Source organism: Ptiloglossa arizonensis, chromosome 10 (genome assembly GCF_051014685.1).
Source record: "Ptiloglossa arizonensis isolate GNS036 chromosome 10, iyPtiAriz1_principal, whole genome shotgun sequence".
Lineage (NCBI taxonomy): Eukaryota > Metazoa > Arthropoda > Insecta > Hymenoptera > Colletidae > Ptiloglossa > Ptiloglossa arizonensis.
The window spans coordinates 4,486,949-4,507,929 of NC_135057.1; the positions used below are offsets into that span (position 1 = coordinate 4,486,949).

The window sequence follows — 20,981 nt, forward strand, 5'->3', positions numbered from 1 at the left end:
AATCTTGTGACAATGTTGTTGTGACGATCATCACTGAGTTATTTAATAATAAATATTTATACTCTCATCTCTTCCATCTCTCGATAACTAAAATAAATTTGGAAAAATATTTTGTGAATCACTGAAAACACAAGATATCATCGTATAAGTATAAGATGTCATTGAATTGATCCAAATTCGTCATTTATTGTGTCAGTCACTTGTTTCGGCTTCTTAAACGAAATATTAAAATAACGAAATATTAGAATAATGTAGAATGAAGAAAAATTGACTTTTGATTAATTCCTTCACCGATTCAATATTTAGGAGAAAGGGGAATAAACATAAATCTATTGCAGTTTGTTAAAAAAAGAAAGCAGATTTACCGTACCTACATTTGACAGATCTGAACGTATCCAATGTCAAGCAACAAATGGTAAAGAGATGCAATACACACTGTGCAATTGAAAAACAATTAAAATTTTTCGCCACTTTTCGTGTAATTTTTCCTTATTATTAATTTTCATGTAACTATTATAGCGGAAGTGATAGAATTGAAATTTATATAAATTGTCGTAAACACAATTTAAATTAGATTTTAGTGCTAACGTATTTTCTATTTCACGGTTACTGACTTCTGTCGTAAATTAATGTTTTCATATTTGTTACATCGTAAGATATTCACGAATGAATATACGTAAAACTATTACCCCGTGTTTTAAAAATTGTTTTTAAATACCACGAAATTATAAAAGAAGAACGAGAACAATATACAAAATCGAGGATTTAAAAACAGTTGTAGAAGATGTTAAGAGTACAAAATTATCATTAGAAAGAGCAACTATCGTGTATTATGAATAATTTGTGTTCATACGAAAACTGCAGTGATGGTGCAAGTATGGTGCACCATATGGTTTTCTATGCGACTTTTGCGACAATTAAATTTAATTATCGACTCGGTCGAGATTGTCTCGTAAAGTGTTGGTAATTAACCCACAGTGGTCGAATTTATCTAGAACAAAGTTTTTGTTGTTCTCATCGAAAGTAATAGGTTGCTCGATAAGTTTTCTCGAACGACAACACTTATTGAACAACCTAATACTGTTCGGTAAGTATTATCGAACGACAAAACTTATCGAACAACCTAATACTGTTCGGTAAGTATTATCGAACGACAAAACTTATCGAACAACCTAATATAATATATTATACGTTCAAATATCATGAACGATGTAATAATAAATAAACTTGTTTCTAACTTAGTTTTCGTTTCACTCGAGTTTTTGCTTAGCGATTCGCAATTATCCCACTCCCTCGTATAACGTATTCGTGTTAAACGCGTCCTTAAAACCGTTGTCGTTCAGCGACCGTAGCCCGCGAGTTGAAACGCACCGGAAGGAACAATTTTTGCGAACGATTGCCTACGTCATTACTTTTTCCTCTGCATCGGACCGTCTCGTGAGGCATCCACAAAAATAGTTTCGACCGTGAACATAATCGTACGTCCGGTTAGTTTACCACGAGGATGCTCGTGTCTCTGTATCGTGCAACCTCTAAACTCGCTCTGTGTTTATACGAAGCATTACAAAAGGAGAGGCAGAAAATCATGAAACGGTGATTGTCGCAAAACGCTTACGCGAACTTCTCGACAGTAACGGACTTTGAAACAAAAATGAAACACAATTTCAGAAACAAAAGGGAACATTATTCTCTGCTCGAGTAAAATATAATACTATTGAAAGACTCGTTTCGTTTAATGGTGTATCTTAACGATCGAATTAGGGCGTCTTCGACAGAAGACGCGAAGAAAACTTCAACGTTTTGACAACGATGGTCAATCAAAAATGATGAATTAGAAATTTAAGGAAATTTAATCGATTATAAATTTAAGGAAATTTGTATCGATTATAAATTAAAGGAAATTTCAATTCATTACAAATTTAAAGAAATTGTAATTCATTTGATCTTATAAAAATTAATCGAATCTCACGAATCGAATTAATAATAATTGAAGAAATCGAAAAAAAGGGTGTTAAGAAGAGACGTCTGATTTATCTACTATACTACGAAAGTCGAAAGTTTCTTAAAAAGTATGGATTACATTTTCGATAGGAAGACAATTTTTACCAATGAATATAGTATCGATCACGTACTTTGGAAGTTTCTTTTTCGAAAAGTATCCAAGATCGTTAAAAGTCACACCAATGGCTCTAGAATATTAGAATCAGTTTGTTGGAAACTCTGTTCCAGATCATTGCAAAATCGCTCTTTTTCTTCTACTTATCCTACCAGATTGTGTCACTACGATGATAATTTCTCCAAGTCTGTTGACATCTTTCGTGTCCCGGTCAGCTCCCTCAAACTATCCATTCGAAAGGCTATCCCTTCCTAACCTATACGTACACACCATTTTACCAAGTAATTCCAAACATTCAGTCGCTGTACATTTTGTTTCATATTCCGTTTTCTGCGTTCAAACGGTCGATCCCGTACACGTAACGAATAAAATCGTTGTCCACATTTGAAATACATCGTTTGCAAAATCAGCATAACAAACTGGAACTCCGCACGATGTATCAACGATCTCTACGATCTGGTCAGATCCCGCGATACGAAACTATCGCGACGATCGCAAAACTTTTACCACGAAAACCGGAAATACGAGATAGAAAATCGTGCAAAAGGATCGCGGCTAATCGCGTTTCTCGAGATGTATCGGCGCGGTTTCGGGAAGCGGAAATGATGCAAAACTTCCTCGTTGCGAGTAGAGGGGACACCTTGGAATTTTTTCTCGAATCACGGAACAAGGCAGACGTACCACGGCTCGGTGTACTCGCGTCACCGTATCCTATTGTATTTTACCAGCGAGTCAGCAATGCATACTCGCCGATGAGCAATTCAACGGTAATCGCGGTTCGTCGCGCGAAACGACGAATCTTTTCGGCGCGTGTAAGTACACACGTCAACGAGTGAGAGCAAAGGTGACAAAGCTGTTCAGGAAAGTCGTAGTAGCAGCATGCCGTGCGTCACGTACTCCCAGCCAATGATTTTCTCGCACGCATCTATCTACGGAGGAATTATCAATCCGGCACCCAGTGACCTCGCGCCTATCTCGAAAATCCATCAGTCTGGCGCTTCATGTATCCGGATTTACGAAGATCCGCTTTGTTCTTTCGCTAACACGGTTCACGGTCAACGTTGCGTAGGGGAAGATTAGTTGAAACGGGGTAGTTCGACGAAACACTCTACTCGATGTTGCAGCTCTTGTAGCATCCGCTCCTTGACAACGGAAATCTTTTCTATCGCTGAAGTAAATAAAAATATATCGGAAATAAGCAAACGCGGCAAATTCGGTGTATCGAACGGGTAATAAAAGTTTATTTATAAAAAGGTTACGACGATGATTTCGTGCGACGATTTTTTCATATTTCGTAAGGGAGTTTCGCGAGTCTTTCGCGAGCGATACATAATAGGGCAAGTAGTATGATTCAATCGGGCTTTCATACTCTTTTTAAATATCAATCTATAGCTGGCTCAATCGTAGCTCGTTTGGTTAAGCAATGCCAAGAATTCTTTTTATGCACAGAAGTGCATAATCGGATAAAACGGGGAAACGGGCAATCGGACAAAAGAGGGTACTCTACTTTATCTAATCAATTCCAGTAGTGTTGTGATATTATTAAATACATCATTCAGTCGTAATATTTCTTGGCCTATTTTTCATTAAATTAATCTTATTATCTTTCGTATGACATTGTATAGATATTGAATTATGTCAATATATAATATATTTGGACGACTACCTGCCAGTCTTGGGAACAAGTTTCCATGAAATATATAATAGCAGATGTTATTGTTGGTCGTATGGCTATTTGAAGGCAAGTATTCGATATAAACAGCTAATAAAGACTGAATACAGTGTGGGGATTGTAAAAGTTGAGCTTGCCAAAAGTGCAGCGGAACTGATGAAAGTAATGACATATTCACTGGTGTCTACTGGTCATATAAATGAAATAGAAATAAATAATAATTAAACGAAACGAAAGGGTTTTGTGTTTGGTGTTTTTTAAAACAGTCGGCAAAATTGTTATTTCTTTTCTAAAAAAGACAGTAGTAAGAATAGTAGTAATATTAATGATAAATTACACTACACGTTATACGACTTATATATAAACTACGTATAAATAAAAATTGTACATTTTTACATCGATTTATATTGATTTTCACCGGTTAAAATAAGTAACTCCGTTTTATCCGATCGGTTGAACAAAACGAGATAATTTTACTTTTTTTTAAATAATCGCGCAATTGTTATAAACGATAAGTAATTAGTAAATGAACAAAATTATAGATTATTCTACATATTTTACTTTGTACGAATAGACCAAAAAATTAAGTCTAATACATTAACGTAGCTCAGGGCGAACAGTCATCACATTATTATCAAACTTGGACCTTTTTTACACATTTCTGATCGTACATAGAAAATCATATATTTTTAACACTAAAAAGGATACAGGACTATCGGGAAATTCCAGTCAGTGACACGTATCTTAGAAGTATACAGTATATAACATAAGGGAATGTCGAATTTGGACCACTTCGTATGTTTTTAATCGTTCGTAGAAAATTAAATAGCTTCAACCTTAAAAAAAATACAAAAGTACTGAAAAACACTAACCAGTGGCAAATGTCTTAATAATTTTGAGTCTTTTATCCTAGCTAATCTTAATTAAGATTGTAATCAATCTGTACGCAATGTTAGGATTTTTAATTTTGTCTCACACTGTTGAAGAAAAAGTTGAATAAAGGTTGCTGAAATTCCCTGTATTTAGTAACGTATTTTATTTTATTTCATTTGAAATCTAAAACTAATAACAAAGCACAATGTGTGCAAGATATTATTGTGCGTATTTATCTTTAAATGCAAAACTTGCCCGATATAATACAAATTTGTTTTCGGGGTCTTACAGTAATCTATGCATAACAACTAATGTTGATATATCATGTATCCCTTCCAAAATTAAAGAACGGTAAGAAGAAAAATAAATTGGTCATTATGTCCCGAAATAATGTATTTAATTCAATTTTTCAAAAATATATCACAAACGAATGGATAAAATTTAAAATTGTTATAAATAAAACTATTCTAAATAGTTCTCTATATTGGAGTTTGGATCATTTAGCAAATTATAAAAACAATCGAATTTTCTTAAGAAAAATAACGAAAAAATGTAAATATAAAATAAATCGAACTATATTCGATGCAAGATTTATCATTTAGCCTTTCTTGAAATTCCCCCTATTATGATTTGCACGGGCCATTTAAGATAACAACCGATTGAATCCTGATAAGATAAAAAATAGTATTTATTTCGATCAATAGATATTAAAACAATTTGTATTTATCGAAGCATAAGAATAAAATTCCTAAAAAATTTATTTCTATTTTTGAACCAGCACAAATACTGGTAACAGGTTGTGAACCAAACTCAGCAACTTTGCCAAATAAGCAAAAACATGTGGCTCAATTTTAATTCTGGATGAGAATTTTAAAACAATGACAAACAACATCTTGTAGCCGAAGAAATAAATTTCTTAAGGAGATAATTTAATAATTTATTATTTACAGCGGAATGGTTGAGGACACTCGAATCTGTTGTTTAATTATTTTATCACGAACTGACACAACGCTATCACTAACTTTCCACTGTGAATAATGACTCCCGGAACGAATTAAGTAGTTCCGTTATCTATTTACTAGGCAACCTGTGTTGCCAAACAAACAAGTCAAATTTTCCGTAAATCTTAACTTACGACACTGATCGAACGACACAGACGATGATTCAATTAAGGCAACTCGTTTCTAAAAGTTTTCCACATTTTGGAAATGGATTCGTTTACAAATTCCATATGCATACAGAAGAACGAAAACAAAATTTAATTGAAAACGTATAAAATATAATTGCATAGAAACAAATTTTTGGGAAAATTCAGGTACATACACTTAGTATCAAGGTAACCACTCCAGTGAAAAATAGCACCACTCACACAGTGTATTTCTGTTATCTATGGTCAATACTACCAATTATAATACTTCAACTTTGCTCGTTGCTAAGTGACCATTCCTTCCAGTTGTCAACACAATGCAACAATCGAGGTTCTCACACAATAATCATGATTTTACCGTGTAGAATTCTTCCACGATGCATAATCATTCTTCATTGAAGTTCAAAGTTAGCCTTCTCCTGATTCGTAACGAGATTTCATTTACCTTCTTCACCTTCGAAAATGTCTTCTTACACAGAATTAACTAATCGACATCTTTATCAATTTCTTGCTATTAATGTACACTTAATTTCAAAATGTAGTTTATTCCTGTCAGGAGACATTGAAAAATTGTATTTCTTGTTTCGATTGCAACTTTCTAACATTAAATTCACCAACCAGTGAAAACGAGCAATTTTAACTGCTTTTACAAAGAAATTCACTTTTCATGGTATGTTTTCAAAAGACGTTGTAACTTTCTTTTACTTTATGCATGTAAACAATTTCTTACGTTCCACTTTTTTTCAATCATCGATTTTCCTGAGACACGTACGAGGAACACTTTATTATACCGGAATCTATCGGTAGTTCTAGTCTTAATCAAATATTTAGAGCTCCACTCGTAGAATACACTGGTAAAATGTGGCTAGAAATGTTTCAAACATTTTGCACATTGCTGGCAACGTAATGATTGGAAACAAGTTGATAAAATTTTTCTCAAGTGAATCTCAAAAAGTTGTGCAATTGTCAGAAAAAATGTATTGTTTCCTTTTTTTGTTTGAAAAACGAGGATCGCGACGACTGTATTTATTCAGATCAAAGAGAGGCTTTTGCAATCTCGGTTGATCGATGGCTCTCCAAATCCATTAATATCTGCTTTATTTGAGGACCACTTATTTACGTTGCATGCAAAATTTTTATCTCCGTTACTGTCATTAAGGAATTAATACAATCGAAGCGAGGATTGCACTGCAGATCGCGTATCTATATGAAAATAGATACAAATTTTCAATCTATTCCGTATTTTTGTAACACGATCCACTGATATTATTAGATCTATTCAATTTTAATAACGCTGACTTTATTTTTCTTTCTCGCAACAGTATGTTACAAATCAAATTTCCTGCACATTTGATTCGCAGATTATCAAATCATGCTATTTACTCTTCACCATAGTTACAAACAATCATTGTTTCCGCAAAGCTACTTACGTAAATATAAAATGTGAAATTATTTCAAGGAAACTACAAGAAACTAGATTTTAATTATTTTTTTTTAAATCAGTCTGTATTAACTACTTTTGATTAGCCAAACATTTTTACACAGTTTAATATTGCAAATATCTACTGTAGTACTTTAGAAGTTTTCTCGATAGAATACACTTCGTTCTAAAATATACAATTGAATTTCAATGAACTTCAATGTTATCGAATGCTTGACTCATACACACGCTTTATATACTTAACAATCTTGAAACATTGTAATTTGAGTATTAAAAACGATTCTCCGTGAGTGACGATTCATCGTTCATTTCATGCTAAGGAAAACATTGTTAGAGTACAAGCCATTCTCAACAGTCGGAAACAGAAAATTACATTAATGATTGTGTTTATCCCGATTTCAGAGGCCTTTCGCGAAATATTCTTACACGGTTGTTCAAATATATTTAAAAATAATTACTGAAACTTTGTAACCGTGATGTAAAAAATTAGAAAATTGAGAATATCCCCAAGTGTGATAAGCGATTAAACGTCTCTTCTTTGGTAAACGTAATTATTTTCGCTGGAATTTTCATTGTAGTAACGATGTAACGTAATTATATACCTACAGTTATTTCGGGAGATCGTATCGAGCCCGTTTTTCGAAACACAACGATACGATAAAAGATAAGCGATATCGCGATCGATCTCGCGTATAGAAGCAAAATCGTGATCGAAGAGATTCCGAAAAATCGATTATATTTCCAAGGATAATGAGTGCTGGAAGTCTGCTCGACGGCGGCACGTAAAGACGATTGAAAATATTTGCTCTCCCGAAACAAGGCCCAGAACTCGCGGCGTAACGCATTATCAATCAAAATTTCAGCCGTGATAAATATTACTCGGCCTTGAAGCCATTCCAGACCGTCTGACGAAATTTCTACGGCGGTATCTGGCAAAAGATCGTGCAAGTATTGAAAAAGTTGTCCCAACGCGAGACGCGACATCGTTGTTTCGAACGAAACGAAATGAAAAGAGTTGCGAATAATCAAGTCAACGGTTTGCGAAATAATTCTTTTTCCTTTTTTTTTTTTTTTTTTTTTGACGAATTTCATTGTTATCGTGGACTCGCAACAAAATTTGCATTATGTTTCCTGCCTTTGTCGAAATTGCAATTCGTAACAGTGACGCCTGCCACGTAAGGATCATATTGACAGAGAAATGTTTAATCGTTCGATTATTCGTTATTAATCGTCACTCAAGAATTTGAAACGAACTCTTACTAATTTTGCAAATTTACATTTTACATCGGATAATTGGGGAAAAAAATTGGTAAAAACGGTTCCGAAAGTTGTTTTCGAAATCACCTCCTACGCGAGAGGTTCGCGGAATGAGGTATTTGGTAAAATTAAAAACAATTATAAGTTTCTCGAGATCAATCGTGTTGCAAGAACGTCTGCGATCTGTTTTTCGACGATGGCAATAAAAAATGGTATTTTAAATTAACCTTTTCCATACTGCAATCGCTTATTGTCAGTCAAACAATACATCGTTTGTGGTGAACGCCTATATACGTTCGCAATATGTTTAACAAATCGACTATGGGATTTCCACACACGATACATCTTAGAGCGTTCAAGTTTAACAATTAACATCGAAATAATGAAAAACACATTGTTATGAATAAATGTACCGCTATAAAAACACGAAACACAGATACATTTAAAATTGTTTAAAAATTTTGATTCGTGATCACAGAAGAAAAGTAAAAGTTCTTCCGTGCGTACGTGTAGAAAATAATGATATATCTACGATACATAAAAACGTCGAGGTACCTATGTAATCAGAATTGTTCTTAATAACTACAAATTGATAAATAGATGCTTTAAAATTGCATCAAGATTCACCCTGACAATTCCCATTGCAATAGGTATGGAAAATTTGCAATAATCATCGAAGGACACGGAACATTTAATACAAGATTATTAATCTTGTACAATCGTTTTATCGACGTCAGTTGCAATTTGATCAGCGATACGTAATAAAGCCTCGATAAGGAAAAGAGTGTGGCAATTGTGTTTGACAGTGTAAACTTACAGACCGATAGTCACTTTAGTCTTGTTTCATTCGCGCTATACGATATTTAAACCTTTCTGGTTTACTGTAAAATGCAATACCACCGAAGAATTACGTTTATCATTACGTAATCAACCGATCGAACATTTATCAATTTTGCTAAAAAATCCACCGTTTGCTCGAATTACGATATTAGATATTTTAGGAAAGCCATCGTTTTCTCGGTGCATCGTTTTTTCCATTGATCGTTCGTTTGAATCATCAGTCCGCTGAATGATCCAACCAGCACCCACGTAAGTGGCAGAATGGAGTGCGTTAAAAAAAAGCACTAGGTTGACCAATATCCGGTCTGAGGCTGAGCTGGTTTGGAAATTCGAAGGCCTGGCCTGACTCGAGCGTGATCCAAACGCCACGCAATCAGCCATATCTCTTCAGCCAGACATACGTACATGTATGTACGTACAGGAATATACACGCACGTTACAATAATCTCTGTCGATTTTGCATATTGTACATTGCAACAGAGTATGTATTTCCCTGGGAAAATTATTGCGATATTTCGATGATAACTTTTGATGATTTGTTTTGATAATTCGATAACTACTAGAGTTTCCGAAGATACGGTTGTTTTAACATTCGTTGAATTCGAAGAAAGTAATTTAAATACTCGTCGAACCCGAATCCAAATCCGAATAATAAAATAAAAAGAAACTTGATCGTTTAATATATAAAATTAAACGTTTACAGTAATTTCAACATACTTTATTTATTATGATTTAAATAGAAACATTTCAAAAATAACAATTCGTTGATAGACTTATCAACCAATCGTGAACGTATTTTTGTGCAAAAATTAACAGATATGAAAAAGGATGTTTCCGCATCAGTCGAGATAGATTGAATTGTTGAAAGTGCGTCATAAAGATTTTGTAAATTTAACGTTCTTTTCCCCGTGCTTCTGAATAATGTAAACTTCTGCTTCAACTTGTTGAAGTCATTTTTCGAATCAGATTCAATCGTTAAATTTTTCAAGATTTCTTTGATTTTTTTTTCCATTGTCATTGAGCGATCTGAATTTTCGGATTGAATTAAAACATTATTTTCAACTACCGTAATATTATCCTTACGATAAACAACCTCTTTTAGAAGGAACATTATTTCTGTCCTTCAAACGTTTTAAAAATTTGCGAAAATTATAAAATTTAAAAAAAGATATCTGCAATTAAAAACGGAACTTTATAAGAAAAAATTAAATCCGACAAATTAAAACAAGATGGAATTTGATGAAAAATATGATTTGAGAGTTAAATCTCATATCATAGAAGTTCTCGACGCGTTACATTCCGAGGATTTGTTGATTAATATATATTTTACATTGCTTAATGAACTTAATATATAACTTTAAAATCAATAAAACTAACAGTCGCGGCATTTAATTGTAAAAATGCAACTCTGATTTCTGCTGATCTTGTTTTGACTTTTATGCAGCAAAAACTTAAAGATTCTACAACTTAGATAAGCTACAATTTACTCACCAACATAGTAAAAAGAATCGAAGAGCGTATAAATTCAGATTTAATAAAACTTTTAAAATCTTCTAAGATTTCAAGACGATTTATTTTAATATTAATTTCATGTTGCACTTTTAAGTGTTTTGTCATTGCTGTGCTTTACATTTATTGTAAATAGCTTTTCCTTTTTTAGAGTCTTGTAGAGTATAATAATCCCATACTTTTTATGTTTTGCTTTTCAACGACATATGTATCTAAGGACTATCATTTTTATTTATCTCACCAAAGATTTGAAAATCGACACAATTTTGAAAAAGAATCTAAAACTTTGAAATATTATATTTAAAAAAAATCAGCACTATTTCAAAAAAACAAAATCTAAAAATTTGAAATATTTTATTACATCAAGTGCAACGCCTACTACGAAAAAAAAATGTTTAAATCACCAATACTTTAATTGAAATCAGGTGTGACAACTAAAATAAATTAAATTTAATAATTTTGTCATAACGAAAATATGCATTTAGAGATTTGAAAATTTTTATAAAAAATCGATCTCCGAACATTCGATTATTTCAACCCGAATAACGAATCGAATATTTTACGAAAAATTCGTTCGGATCCAGATCCGAATGATTCGTTTCAGGAACCCTACTAACTACGATTCGTGCCATGAAAGTACGATTATTTGACTCCATCATTACGAATGGAATCTATTTTAGGAAATTATCATTGTTGATTCGGCAATAATGAAATTGAACGATAACGTTCTAGAAGTTTCAAGACCTGCATTTATTACTCTTGCGAAACACAATTTGAAAATCTGATTTCCAAACCGGAAATCGTTTATACAGTCAAATGAAATTAGATTAAAAGTGAACTTGAAATTCGACACATTTTAACAATTTACTTTAGTAAAAATTATGTAGAATTTTGTCTACACTATTTCATTCTATGCGCAACTATTTTCGTATTATTTTTTGGGTCATTGTTGTCATTTAAAATTGAAACAATTTTCTAATAACGTTCTACACACCTATATTATATTTTTCTATATATAATCTTAGTCCACTTGTTTAGATATTAAGAAATGACTCAATGTGACTTGTCACTCACAAAGCTTCTATTTTTTTATGGCAAAAAATACGTATGACGATACATTTTCTCACAAACATACCGAAGTACGTGGGTGAGGTTACATGCCCTTAGTTGCCAACAATTGTTTAAAGTGTGCCTCCTGCGGTTGCTAAGGAACGTTAAGGTAGGTCAAGGGCGCATCGTTTATGCGAAACGTATATCTCGAAAGAATCTACTTTCTTGCAACTGGTTTTCGTCGATCAAAAACGGCTCGACCTACCGAACCCGATCGTTAATCTTAAGAACTTTTTATAATATAAACAGATTGGATTAGACATCCGTGTACATGTTTCTATTACGAAAAATTGACTAGCATATATGTACAAGAAAAATTGGAAAAATTCCTGATCAATTCGATTAATAAGAAATTGCCAACATTGGGATGATGTAAACAAAGTAATTAGTGCTACAGATGAGTTGTCGTAGACGTACGAAACATTTGCGTGTACGAACGCGTGTCGCTGTTTAGGATGCCCACGTATTTACGCACGATGTGGCCAGTACCGTATCGTTAGCTCGCGAGGCCCTCCTTTTATCGTTGCGACGCCACAAATTCGATTCTACAGTTTTCTGTCACGATTCTAGAAATGTTCCGTAATTTTATCGCGTGTTGCATCATTGACTCAGATTAAATGTAAATTGAAAACGTATTGCAAAAGCCACGTAAAAGCCAGAAACAGAAGTAATAAATCAGTAATACAACCAACGGAAAACAAGAAGACTCGTATTCTCATCGTGTTATAATTAATACCTTTGTAGTAATTTCATACGAATACAATTTTTCGAGAAGATTTAAAGGTATCGACACAGTTCAATTGCGTCAAGTAAAAATGTAATTTCTTACATTTGGTCGCATATGGTGTGTATTTAATGCTTTAAACACTTACATTATCTAACAATTAGAGAAAAAGGAGGTGTCTTACCATAGAAAATTCGAAGAAAAACGAATTGCCGTTCTTTGTGATTTTGCCTCAAAAATTTCAGTCACATTTCCACGAACTCGAAAAGAACGCGAGGGCACCGTTTCACGCGATGTTCTTGCGCTGACGCAAAGACAGTGAAATGCGCATGCGCATCCGTCTCCCTTCTCCCACTACTTACTCACCGATTCTGTCGGATAATTCGAGGCGGCGACCGTGGCTTCAGTCGTTTGCTGCACAATGGCGCGATCGATTTGTCTTTGCTCGTTCTGCTGCCGCCGTCGTTTCTGAGCGGAGGGTCGGCCCAAAACGTTGGACCGTCCGTTGCGCGGGATACAAATCTCTCTGTATCGTCTCCCTCGTTCGTAACCGCTCAGCTTTCCACGTTTCTCTCGAAGCATTCAATCTTGTAGTCCGCGTGACGAAAGAGAAATATCAACTCGACGGCTGGTCGGACACGAATCGCGAGAGTTGTGAAGAGAAAGACACTACCAACACCATCCAGGTAGAGCCAACAGGAAGAGGCCTGGTTTGATCCGACGCGCGCGCTATTCGAAAATCCAACACGCCCGGTAGAATCCGGGGGTTCGCTTTTCGAGCAGACGGCGGTTTGTCAACAACGTGTTTGGGAGAAAATCGACTACGTCTGACCGTTTCTCCACCCAGACTCCCGTTCAGGAACGTACGGCAACAACACGAAGAATATTCTAAGGTAATACGTGCTAATCCTGCTGTACACCGATCAAACATACTCAAAGAAAAAGAGAGAAAGCATTGCAAATCGTGTGAGCGTACACGTATTTTGCGTATCAGCCTCGAGCGAGTACAGTGCAAAGTGCAGTGATTATTATTGACGCGTACCGGATCGATGTCAGGCTCTTCGTCGTATCGTATATTTACTTTGGTGCGCTTGCCCTGATATCGGTGCACCTCTGCTCCCGTTTCCTATCAGGTCATTTACTTTCGCAATTGACGATTTTACGAGAACCAGCAGATTCGTCAACGAGAATTTTAAATCAACGCGCGCATCGGAAAAATTCACTGTTGTATATATGAAATATTTCGAGATCTACGATAATTCGAATAATTGTTTTTAAACTTCTGTGTTGAAAAAATCGAAATTATAATTTGTTGTCATTGATTGGTCTCTTCCTAATTCATGTTGGACGTTTCGCAAACACCGGCACGATCCATCGACAGAAAGTCATGGACTGCGTGAGCGGACGTATTAGGCAATTTATTTCGCGGTATTGCGTCACGTTCGCGCGCTATTAATATATAACCGGTGCCCGCAATATCGCCGTGACAACTGTGAAACTCCGCCATTTTGACCTTACCGAAGGATATCTGCTATCTACTTGGTAGTGTGCGTGTTAAGTATACACGCGTTTCGACATGCGCTACCGTGTGGGGACGCAATGCTTTACTAATTCCGAGCTTACTATTTCGTCAGATTCTCGTTCATTCAATAAACGTGGATAGGGGACACATAGAAAAGTTCCAGAGCTCTTGCACCTGTCGGCATATTGCTGACCTTACATTCGAATGTCATCCGTCCTGTGATCCAAGATGAGAAATGTGTTTCGGTCATTTTTTTCAAGATCAAAATAAATAATTAGAATCGCGATCCAATGGAGCAAATACTTGTCACACACATCCCTGATCTTTGGAACGGTAGGAGTTTTGCGCAAGTGCGTAGATATCGTAATGGCGCGTTTCACGAATATCGCAATAGTCGGCATTTGTGCCAACAATGAAGTCGAAAAATTAAATTGACTATAATTCTAACTTCTGATTAAAAGCTTGAATAGTTTTTCCTGTTCTCAAGGTTAACTTCTTGATTTCTTATTATTCGAAGGTTGTAACAAGTAGGAGTTAAACGAAATAGCATGTCCTGGCGAATAAGTATGGTCGGTAACCTGTACTTTTTGCTCAATTTCGAATTCTCGTGGCTGATTCGCGATGAATCTCGCATTGCATTTCGTCAAGGACTCTGAATTTACATATTCTCGATTTTCGATCATTGTAGTTATTTCTTACGATTACAATCAATTACAACAAATAATTATTTTAATTAAAATTATACGAGATTATTTTTTAATATAATTTTGTAGTTTTAATATTGAAGACTTTTAACACATTTAGGCATTTTCTAAATATTGTATAGAAAAGAACATGAAACTTCTGAGAGAATTTTGTAACCCACGCCATCAAATAAGTAAACGTTTAACCATTTAAACGATTAATATCAGAATTGTTATTACTTATCGATATATTGTTTACCGAAATATAAATGTTATCTGAGACAAGATAATAAACTATGTACATATGGGTTACTATCGGTCATACGCAATAAGGTGTAAATAAACTAGAGGAACGTTTGATAAAAATTTGGTATGCCATTAGCGTCACTTAATAGTGTTCGAAGGATCCTCTTGCACCTCGTTCTATGATTTTTCTGCGACTCGGCTTCCTTGGCTGGATAGAACGTTACGGCGCAACGACCGCCTTATACCAATCCGATATCCCTGACCTTACGGTGTCCCCTTCTCTATAGAAATTGCGCACAAGGCAGGACGAATGTCGAAACGTCGTCTTTTGAAATTGTCCGTGAATCACATAGAGTTAATGAACGGAACTCTTGTCGTTCGAGCTCCATTATAAATACGTATAATTAACTTAATAATTTGACGCGTTTGTAGTATTATGTTATACGTACGTAGAATCTGACACATTGGATATCATTCAAACTACAGTAATCCTGGTATAAATGCTCGCTTGTTACTTCAGATAAATGATTACGGGGTCATTCCCACCACTTTTTTGTTTACTCAACGTAAGTGATCCTCAACACGTGCGATCAACGTATAATTGAAAATATGTACTTAGAATGAGGTCACGTTTGAGCCCCGTTTTTATCGGGAAACCCTTGTCGAATCATTGGCATATTCTCATAAAGATGTATTGAAGAATATAACAATTTTAATTTTCGTAAACGAATGACACTATTCATGCGTGATAAGGATCGTTGTCGACCGATGGTCGTCGATCGCAGGTAGGCTGAAACTCGCTTGTTATCACTCTATCGTGGTTATTCTCAGTCTAGTCCGTTCATTCTCGTTGGATAGTGTACGTGCAAAGCTCAACTGTGTGTTCTGGAATAAAAAGAAAATTAGAAGAATACAATGTATACACTAAAAATAGAAGTTTGTCTAGTTTTGCACAATATTCCAATGATTACTGTTGCATCGTTATTATCATTTTTCTAAAATTGTCTGAAAAGTATTCGATTATATAATTGTTGCTTACATTCTATTCGTTTGTACGTTACAGAGCTTTCTTGTAAGAGTGACCGATCGTCACCCACGAAGATCTCCGTCCAAGGACCCAGCGGTAACACGAAGCAACGCTGTATGGGCCCAAGCACAAGTGATATTCTTAAATATAATTAATTCGTACCTAGTACGCGTTCGTATTCATAGAACTTTCAGGCGTTAATCGGCCCTTTAAAAAATCGATAACCGTCGCAGCTACCGCGTTGGTAATCTTGTGACGTGAAGTGTGTTCAAAGCTTTCCCGCTTTAACAGTTGACTGACAATATTACGAATTAAAAAAAACTTCTCAAATCCGATGGGTCGCGTGTTCGTTGCCTGATGTAAGAACTCCTCTTACGTATATAAAAAGAGAAGTAAACAAGAACAAGCGTGTAAGTAGTGTCGCGAGTGTAAAAACGGTGCGTGTGTGAAAACGGCACAATATGAGAGTGACAGCCGCCGCCCGGCAGCATCCTCTACATCTGCAAGTGACCCGCACCAACAATGGAAAGTTCCTGGTCAGTCCGAACAATAATCAGGACATCAGTCAGCAACCGACGAGCGACGAGACGAACCCGGTGCCGGCGGTAGTCTTCCCTAGTTACGAACCGCTGCCCACCGATCACCATGGACCTGCCATACTTGGCGATCGGTATCTACTTCTTGGTCCGGCCGAGGGTAGCGCTCTATACCGATGCGTTGACGTACACAGCGGTCAGCAACTCGTCGCAAAGGTAAGTTTCGAGCATTCAACTGTATCTAACCGTACTATTGATTGGAGCCGGGTTCTCGAGAGCCTGGTGTCGTACCGTGACTTCGAATACAACCGAACTGAACCGGATGAAATCGACTACCATAAGTAAATTAAAAAATAACCGTAAAATTTTCTATAAAAATTACTCAACGTTCACGATTCTCCTTCGCTAATATTACGTAACGTTCAACCGTCGCGGTACCACCCAAGATGCGAGCGTTCAAGACTGTATACAATTGGAAAGAGTGGAAGTTGAATCCTGCAAATGGGACTTTGATTAGTTTTATATAATTTTACAATTTTTAATTTAATATTTCGATATGAAAAAAAATTGAATACGGAAGTTAATACTATTTCTGTACGGTAATTTAAAATAGTTTCATTTGTTTATACCTGTTTGTAATTATTATTTGCGATATATAATGAGAAATTACATTGAGAAGTGTATTTACAGTTTTATACGTACAACAAATGCATCATTCTTCTGGCAACTTTTCACAATAAAAATTATGAATAATAATCTATAAATGGATATAAATAAAGAGACTGCAAATAACCATACAGAAATGGTATACAAATCCGATTTATTCTTGTAGTGAAATATTGGACTAAAAGTTATAAAATTGGATTAGGCATAACACATAAAGCAACGAGAAATAAGGTTTCCCCGATTGCAGTTCAGGACTACTTTTAAGCAAATGTTTAAAGCAATGTTTGGCCGCGTTAGAGTAAATTGCACATGAAAATGTAATAGTTAACTGTATCTTTTGCACAACATACCACTTGTTTAAGAAGTGAGTGAAAAACAAGCCAGGTTAGCAGGATATAATACTGCAATATGCACTGTAGATAATTGTGCAATGTCGACTTGTCGACTTCCAGTTCAAACGACAATAACGTTGCACGCCACGTATTCCTTACATTGAAGAAATATCAAGTTGCACCCACTATTCAAATTACTCGTACTTATTTAAGTTTAATTGCATTTAATAAGATAATTGATTAATTACTTCTACGTGGGTAGAAGTAATTAATAAGTTCTAAAGTACATTGTCGACAAATAGTCGAGAAAAACAATCGATCGAAACTTGCTTCGTTTTCAAAGAATCATGATTTCGGTTTTTGCTCGTCGAGGATTTACTTTTAAAGAGTGTTCACCTGTTTAGGTTTATCCGTTCATTTGTTCTGTACGATCGGTGCAGTAATTGGTTTAACATTTTGTAACGTGAAATTTATAAATGAAAGCCAGTTTCTTCGTCAGACATCGTTGTATGTAAAAGTATGTTAAATGAATTCGAACTTCGAAACGGTTCCGCGAGGTCAGATATCTTCAGAATCATAGAATGCACCGTTGACACGTGCAGAACAATATCTGACGTGAGATTTCTCGTATCGTTGCCGCCGACGAAGAAAAACAACCGATGATTTCGAAACGTTTCGTATTTATCCTTAATAGAGCAAACGCATCCTGCCTCCAGGATATGTGTCACGTAAGACTCGGAGGCAGGTGTGCAACAACGCGCGGAACACGTCCAATAAAAGTTACACGTTGTATGGATGAAAATCACCTTTCTAAACTGTCGCCTGCAGGCTTTTTCGTCTGTATTCAGGTCGAACGCGAGCGGTTCACGCGTTATCGGTCGATACCACCGATGCGTAACCCCGGATGGGAAAAATTGGTCTGCTTTATTTTGGTTCGTACTGGACACGAGTCACTTGCTTCTTGTTTACGATAATGCGCGGTCTGGCACGCTCAAACGCTCGATTACTCGTGCCCGCGTTAATCGTGACCGTGTATAAACATTTCTGTTGATATTGGTCAAAAGGATTGCACAATGCTTTCAAGTTGGAAGTCGTTTTCCGAAAATGGACGTAACTCGTTCCTGAAAACTTCAAAACGCGTTTCCGGTGGTAACCGATTTCTCGAGACTATATTTTCCACTTACACTATTAGCGAAAAAATGTGTGACCGAACTTCGTTCAAAATACAAAACATTTTCGTCGGAAAATAGATCGGTAAAGCTAGCAAACGGGTAATTTTCATTCTTATACGTTTACATTGCACCTGTATGTTTTCGACGACACACTTGTAGATTAAAACGAACAATTATCGAGAGTTTTTGAAAATTAGGAAAATTTGAAACTATGGTGTCTATCGATGTCTGAAACTTCTCTTCGCGCGACAAATTTTACGTAATTATATATAGCACAACGATGAATCGTTTAACTGTACATTCCAAATAACCGAATACATTCGACTCGAGGAGAGAGATTCATTGTTGCGAAATTAACGATCTTTGTTTGCATCGTCAAAATTTCGATCAAGTAATAACATTTAATATGGTACGTATCGACGCGGCAGAGGAGAAAATATTTGCCGAGACCGAACACCTACATACGATGGATATCCGGAATCGGAAGTCGAGATCTAGGAACAGTGGTTTACGACGACTGAGAGTTAATATTTACGAGAGCATGCTTTTTAGAGCGTGTCCTCGACCGTACACGTACGGTTTACACCGGTTAGAAAAAGTAGCGGACCTCCTGTGTGTCGTCCGGTCATCCGGTCTTTCTTCTCGCGCAACGAACGACCGTTATTTCTATTGTCGTCGGTGTCGTAGGCCCGATCGGTACCAACTTGTATGTCATTCTCTGAGAAAAGTTCCTCAGAATGTTCTTACGTCAACCTTCACCGCATTTCTCGCAATTAAATCCCGTGGTTGATGCATTTCTAATGAACGTTGCTGTTTTAAGAACGCGAACCTTGGATGGTGCAATGCTTTACCTTCAAACGCAAGAAATTGTTTTTAAAGTTTCCACGCGGATGTACAATCCCGCGCAGATGATCTGAAACATTTCGAGCATTTATGCTCGAAAGAGTTACCGTCGTGACCAAACAACCACGGAGTATTGTAATTTTCTATAACGACTAACGCATTCAGACAACGGCTGACGCGATTGTGCATTCCTAAGAATTTCTTCATTTCCACTACCGACGGTGCCCTCGGGTATAAAAATTATCCACGGTTTGACAATAAATACTCTTTCCTAGTAAAGTATAGGAAGTTGTCATCCGTGATTAATAAACTTCCTATGTTTTATTATGTAAATATATTGCGCAAATTTCATCACTTTTTTATCGCACACAATCATGTAAACATATTTACCTTGTCGTATATTGTTGTACACATCTTTTAATATTGTACTATATTGTACCATTGGGTGGTTCGGAAAGTGATTTCGTTTTCCAAAATGGAGAATATATAATTTAGTAAAATGTTTATACGCTATAAAAAAATCTTGTTTCATTTTCATCAAAAAATAACGAAACGACTTTCCGAACAATCTAATATATATATATATATTTTTTTTTTTTTTTTTTTTTTTTTTTTTTTTTTTTTATATTTAAGAATATACATTCGTAAATTGATATCCGAATTATACGTTCGCTGCAAAGAAAGCTTATTCGTACCATAAATGTGGTGGAGCTGTCGTCGATCAACTTGCGCATTCAACCGGGTTCTACCAATCGGAAGTCGAAGCGTGTCTGTCTCCACATTGGTGATGTAGAATGAATTTGTTTTAAGCCACTCTTCGTTTACACAACAGTTCTTGAAAGTACTGTACTATCTCGCGCATGATCTTTTACTCTTTATGTAAATTTTTTCTCTAGAAAAGATAAAACTGTTCACAGAAATGATTTACAGAAGACGGAATTGCAAACAAGAAAAGATCAGCGAGTGTCGGCAATTCCCGACAGTCACTGCAGCCACAACTCGTACTCGGTTAATCTTTTAAGACTCGTATCTTGAGCAGCTGTTCGTTTCGTGTAGTCGCACAATGGCGTTTACAGTATCTCGTTACAGTCACCGTAGCATTAATATTTCAGAATCATACAGCATTAGACCAACCACACGTTCGTGAAAGAATTTTCATTGTTTTTCCGCCTTCTGCTGCGCTTATGCCATGCAGAAATACGAATCGAGTATCCTGTCAGCGATGTCGATGGTTCTCAACCGTTCTAAACTCTTCGGTATCTTGT

At 35.8% G+C, this 20,981-nt stretch overlaps 2 protein-coding genes across 5 annotated transcripts in view; one reads left to right on the forward strand and one right to left on the reverse strand.

Moving 5' to 3' along the window:
- The window catches only part of LOC143152278 (putative RNA methyltransferase CG11342), a 95,463-nt gene extending 81,485 nt beyond the window's left edge, over positions 1 to 13,978 (reverse strand). Inside the window, exon 1 of one of the 4 annotated variants that reach the window (XM_076322214.1) lies at positions 13,056 to 13,978. The gene's annotated coding sequence lies outside the window, so the exon portion shown is untranslated. Of the gene's footprint in view, positions 1 to 12,873; positions 12,992 to 13,055 lie in introns of those variants that run through there. The other 3 variants (XM_076322216.1, XM_076322213.1, XM_076322215.1) reach the window with 3 other exon arrangements.
- Positions 13,078 to 20,981, forward strand: part of Trbl (tribbles pseudokinase 2) — a 53,149-nt gene continuing 45,245 nt past the window's right edge. The window contains exons 1-2 of the mRNA XM_076322209.1: positions 13,078 to 13,582; positions 16,204 to 16,919. Coding sequence (XP_076178324.1) covers positions 16,629 to 16,919 — 291 coding nt within the window. The 5' untranslated portion in view covers positions 13,078 to 13,582; positions 16,204 to 16,628. The remainder of the gene's footprint in view (positions 13,583 to 16,203; positions 16,920 to 20,981) is intronic.